Raw genomic sequence first — 6,215 nt, forward strand, 5'->3', positions numbered from 1 at the left:
GACCGAACGAACAAACGAACGAACGAACGACCGAACGAACGACCGAACGAATGACCGACCGACCGACCGACCGACCGACCGAACGAACAAACGAACGAACGAACGACCGAACGAACGACTGACCGAACGAACGACCGACCAAACTAACAAACGAACGACCGAACGAACGAACGAACAAACGAACGAATGACCGAACGAACGACCGACCAAACTAACAAACGAACGACCGAACGAACGAACGAACAAACGAACGAATGACCGAACGAACGACCGACCAAACTAACAAACGAACGACCGAACGAACGAACGAACAAACGAACGAATGACCGAACGAACGACCGACCAAACTAACAAACGAACGACCGAACGAACGAACGAACAAACGAACGAATGACCGAACGAACGACCGACCAAACTAACAAACGAACGACCGAACGAACGAACGAACAAACGAACGAATGACCGAACGAACGACCGACCAAACTAACAAACGACCGAACGAACGAACGAACAAACGAACGAATGACCGAACGAACGACCGACCAAACTAACAAACGAACGACCGAACGAACGAACAAACGAACGAATGACCGAACGAACGACCGACCAAACTAACAAACGAACGACCGAACGAACGAACAAACGAACGAATGAATGAACAAACTCCGAGTGTGAAGTCCACCGCACTTGAGCGCATCACTCCTCTTCCTCACTCTTCATCTCAGGACTCAGAGCAAGCTTCCTCCAGTCAAACGACGACTCGTTTTGACACAGAGTAACAACAATACTACAAACACTGCACACACACTCACATTAACACACGTCTGGTCTAAAAACTAAACCGCTACTAGCTTCCAAAATGCCGAAATCATTCCATTCTGTCTCCTCCCGTTTCCAAAGGCCAGAAGTGATCTGTTTACCAGCCTACCGACAATGTGGAGTGTTTGAGGAAATGGGAAAATTAGGTTTCATGGTGCAGTCGCACTTCCTGGTCACAAAATATTCTCTAAATGCGCACCAAATGCGTAAAAATGTGCACATTATGTCAAAAATTATTCATCATTAAATCTGGTTTTAACATTACTTTTATAAAGTTTGAAGTCCATGCTGTGCAATCCAGTTCAAAGGAACACTGAAAGCTCTCACTGTTTTTTATAGAAGCCCTGTAAATACATCACAGCTTTCGACCTCAGAGGGTTAAAAGAAAAAAAAATTCCTGTATCCGCATCGTGATTCGGAACATCACCAATATTTAATGTTGTGTTACTTTGGCCAGTAACCACATGTGATAAAAATGTCATCACAATCCATCCACAAATTTTTGAGTAATGTTGTCCACAGACAGACAGACAGACAGACAGACAGATAGACATACGCGACCGAAAACATTACCTCGCCCTTGGCGGAGGAAATAATTGCTGTACTGGACCATCAAGGAGAAATTAGATAAAAATGAAAGTAAAGTAAAAAGCAGCTATACTGTGCAGAAGGATAAACAATTACAGGAAATAACAGTCATGACAGACTTGTGCAAAATGAGTCAAACTCAGTGTGTGCAAACTGTTTCAGACTCAGTCATTATGTCCAGTACAGGAAAAGACAATGAACAATAATTATTATTGGTTATTATTTGTGTAATGATTGCGAGGTAGAGTTGTTTGATGTGCAAACACAAACATGGGTGCTTATTATGATTGTTGGGAGCGGTGATGGTTATGAAGTCTAACAGCTGATGGGAGAAAAGTAAAAGTAGCTAAAAGTAGCACAAAGCCAATTAAATGCAAAAAGTATAATTAGCTCAAATTAATAGTCAAATATTTGTTATAAAACTTTTTTCAATAGCTTAGAAGATATATTTATTATCTATGCTCTTCCAAACAGCCAAGTGTTTAAATAAACTTTCAAATTCTTCCTACTGAGAAGATTTCTGCTCTGGCAGCTCAGGATTGCAGGTCATAGGTCAACTATGTACGCCAGGGGTTCAGCCTGACATCATTTATGCAGAAGAATGATGTCTGAGCAGAATTTCCAGAGAGGTCCTGTAAAAGTTAGGGCATGTGAAAGTAAACATCAGAAAACTGAGTGGTTCAGTTAGAGCTCTGGAAAGTAGAGAAGCCTCACTCCTCTAAGTGTTGTGACCATGAAACTTCAAGTATAGAAATGTATAAAGTATCTACTCTAAAAGAACCAATGCCAAGTACTTTTTAGGTACCCATTACATATCAAGTATAGAAAAGTATCAAGTGTCTACCCTAAAAGTACCAATACCAAGTACTTTTTAGGTACCCATTACATATAAGTTCCAGGTATGTCCTCCTGAGTTACTATGAATGAAGTAATTGCTGGGTACATGCCTAGTACTTACAGTTTGTGCCCAGTACTAATTCTGGACACATTTTGTACTTACAGTGTACTTACTGGGTAAATACCAGGCACATACCTTGTAAATAAAAAGTACATACCACATGGTATTATCTATTTAAGTACTGTTTTATTGTGATTTATACATTTTAATTAAAATTGCATTTTTTTAACCAAATATTGGCATTTATTTAAATATATTATGTTTCCTGTTGTGTTTTAGTCATATTTTAATGTCTGATTCGCCATGTAAATTAAATTCAGTTGAGGAGTTTGTATCCACGTCGGAACCATTTATGTGAGACGCAGTTTCTTCGGTTACGCACGACGTTGCACACGTGAAGCAGGAAATGGTGTCCGTCAGGTCCAGCAGGGCATTTTTCAGTAGGCAGTCAGTCACGAACCCTCGAAGCTGACACGCAACCCGTCTTATTGTCAGATGCTGTGTCGGTGTCGGGCTCCTTGTSTTTAGAAACATGTTTGTAAGTGAAAAGAATCGGACTTTGAGTCGGACTTTGAGGACGTAGCAGGTAAGAGCCGCTGCTGTCAGACATTTCCTCCCATCTGTCCCTGAACTCCTAACGTTAGCTCGGTGGTTAGCCTATTAGCTTTAATCCTATAATCTCAGGTTGTGTCTTTATCTGTCTTGRCTAAAGGACAAGTCTAATGTCTTTTCCTTCAAATAGTTTCGTTTACATTTGAGTGTGAGTGCATTCTAGTTTTCCACTTCAAAATCATTTGTGTTTTTAAAGGCGGTTGAACTATGACAAGTAGATTTATCATAATACTTGGGCTAATCAATGCAAATGCTTCAGACATTTACATTGCCTTTTATTCATGCAAAATCAACATATTTAATATCTGACAATACAGTCTTACTTATGCACAATACAGTAAGTTCAATTATATTAATCATGTTCAATATTATTACTAGCCATAACTTTAATTTAAYCTGTCAAGTTCTTAATATAAATTCAACTATATTTCAGACATAAATAAAAAAAGTAGTTGTTATGATAATAATGTAAACCAAAACTTGTTTAAAATATTTACTACCGCTGTTACTATTCATAAAATTTATTTTAGATGTTCAAACAACCACAGTGTTTCCCAAAGTTGGGGTCGGGACCCAAAGTGGGGTCCCGAAACATCAAGGTGGGGTCCTGAAAAGATTTTCTGAATTAATTACATTTTTTCCTTAGTTGTTACAAAGGAGAGAGGTTAGTATATTTAAAATGATAAATGTGGTATAAAAATATTGTTACTATGCCCATGTTTAGTTGACCTGATACAAATGTTTATCATCCAAAAATAGTTGGGKTCACAGGTCTCTGCTACTGTTATTTTGTGGGTCAAAAGCTGAAAAGTTTGGGAACCACTGCACTTTGGTTCCCAAAGTTTGGCTTGGGATAGGGTTGGGCAATATTGACAAAAAAATAAATCACGATTAATTGTGGTATTTAGCCGATAACKATTAATTTGACGATTAATCCCCTGGAGTCCCTGGACACCCTTATGTCCTAGTAACATGACCAATTTAGTGGGAAAGATTTGCTCTTCATAAAAATCTGTTCCAAATTGTGTCAAAATTACAGACTTCAGGCTATATACCAATTTTTTAATTGTGTTGATAGATAAATAAGTTACAGAACTTTTTTTTAATGTTCATCATATTTGAAGCTGAGAGGAGCAGTGAGCGGATTCTACCTGTTGGCATTAATCATATTAATTGCCAAGTGCCAAAAATTAATCGATTAATGTTTTTCTGACGATTAATCACACACGATACGATTATGCCCAACCCTAGCTTGGGACCCAATTATGGGTCATGAAGCAMCTTGGATAATCTCCAGAAATCAATTTAAAGGGTAACAAAATAATTGCTGATGCAATATTTTCCCTATAACTATTACAAAAACACACAAAAGAAAGTATAAATAAGTATTTATATTTGTGTACAAGCTGTTTAGATTGTCAAAAAGCCTGTGTTTTTATGGTTATTAACAAAGTTTGTGTACTCAGACCAGTAATATTTGGGGTCACAAGTTTTAGCCATGGATATTTTGTGGGTCAGAAGATAAAAAGTTTGGGAACCACTGATCTATAATATGTTACAATTTTAATACATTCATATATGCAATTAGTTAATAATATTAGTAGTCCTGCTTTAACATAATGACTCCTCACTAAAAAGTTATGATTTGCAACAATATAAATACACAAAGCCCAGAGATATGCTATGTATGTTAAAAGTCGGACAAAAACTTTACTGTTAACTGCACAGGACATTTCTAGCAACATTTCTTGTCAGTCAGTTTGGCTACATTCCTCAGATAAAGTACAGTGCAAAATTATAAGAAAATGTCAGGACGTTCAAGCCTTTCATTATCAAATAATCCAAAATGTTAAACTGTCTTTTTCAAAAGATCACTGAACACGTCGGCAGCACGATGAATCAGTGGTTAGCATCGACGCCTCACAGCAAGAAGGTCCTGTGTTCGATCCCGGTTCAGACCTGGGATCTTTCTCTGTGGAGTTTGYRTGTTYTCCTTGTGCTTGCGTGGGTTTTGTCCCGGTTCTCCAGTTTCCCCCACAGACTGTAAACGTACAATAGGTTGCCTTCTGTCCCAGGCCTAACTTGCAAAATAGATCTGCAATCTCAATTGGATTTACCTGGTTAAATAATAGTAAAAAAAAATAAAAGTGCAATAACTTGAGTTTTCACTGTAGTGTCTGTATACATTTTAACAGKACTGTAATATATTCAAACTCCTAATGTAGTTAAAATATTTAAAAAGGAACTTTAGGCCGGGTGTAGAGTCACATTTACACTGTTAAAGGCATRTTTGTATTGAAGGCAGTGCAAACACCACGTTCAAGTGTGCTAACTTGTCTCTGTTGTGTTTTTATTCCTGCAGGAACCCCAGACTAAAACTTGAGAACGCTGCTCATGCTGTACGGTCCTTGCAGAGGAATGGCTAAAGAACAGGGACAAGGCAGGGCGGAAACTTTGGTACTGGCTGGAACAAACGGTCACAATGGTGCGCAGTGGCAGGCCGACGTGAACAACTCGAAGCAGASCCGGCCTGCTGCCACTAACCGCACGTCCAGGATGGCCCGCGTCGCCTCAGACGTCAGACATAAGTGCGCAGCCTACGTGCTGGCCCTGAGGCCGTGGAGCTTCAGCGCCTCGCTCACGCCCGTGGCTCTCGGTAGCGCCTTGGCGTACAAACTGGAGGGCTCTGTAGACCTGGTCGTCCTGATGGTGTGCGCAGTGGCTGTCCTGGTGGTCCACGGCGCAGGAAACCTYGTAAACACCTACTATGATTTCTCTAAGGGAATTGACCATAAGAAGAGCGATGACAGGACTCTTGTAGATGAAATCCTGGCACCACAGGATGTTGTCATGTTYGGCGCTTTGCTGTATTCTTTGGGGTGCTTGTGTGCCACTCTGCTCTACTTCCTGTCYACACTTAAACTGGAGCACCTCGCCCTTATTTACTTTGGGGGACTCTCCAGCTCTTTTTTATACACCGGAGGTGAGTAGAAACTAAACTTTGTTGAAATGTCCCAGGTTTTAATCTACGGAGCCYGCGAGGGGACATGGAGGGGATTTATTTCTTTTACGTTACCTTGCAAAMGTTTGCATTCCCTTGCAAAATTGTTTTGCTTTCCCACGCCRAAGTTTGTTTTGTATATGAACCGAATTAAATCAGACTTTTATTTTGAAATATCTGGTTACCAAAACAGGATGTGTCGCCACAAGTTTGTGAAATTGACATTGATGTTGTGTGGCTGCACTGTGTGTTAAAATATCAGCAAATGACACACTTCCATGTGTGTCTGTGTGATAT

The 6,215-nt window shown here is 39.7% G+C and overlaps 1 protein-coding gene across 1 annotated transcript in view; it reads left to right on the forward strand.

Moving 5' to 3' along the window:
- Positions 1 to 2,699: 2,699 nt before the first annotated feature.
- Positions 2,700 to 6,215, forward strand: part of ubiad1 (UbiA prenyltransferase domain containing 1) — a 6,430-nt gene continuing 2,914 nt past the window's right edge. Inside the window, exons 1-2 of the mRNA XM_014010368.1 lie at positions 2,700 to 2,891; positions 5,280 to 5,900. Of these exons, the coding sequence (XP_013865822.1) occupies positions 5,312 to 5,900 (589 nt within the window). The 5' untranslated portion in view covers positions 2,700 to 2,891; positions 5,280 to 5,311. The remainder of the gene's footprint in view (positions 2,892 to 5,279; positions 5,901 to 6,215) is intronic.

This window comes from Austrofundulus limnaeus, unplaced genomic scaffold (genome assembly GCF_001266775.1).
Source record: "Austrofundulus limnaeus strain Quisiro unplaced genomic scaffold, Austrofundulus_limnaeus-1.0 Scaffold68, whole genome shotgun sequence".
Taxonomy (NCBI): domain Eukaryota; kingdom Metazoa; phylum Chordata; class Actinopteri; order Cyprinodontiformes; family Rivulidae; genus Austrofundulus; species Austrofundulus limnaeus.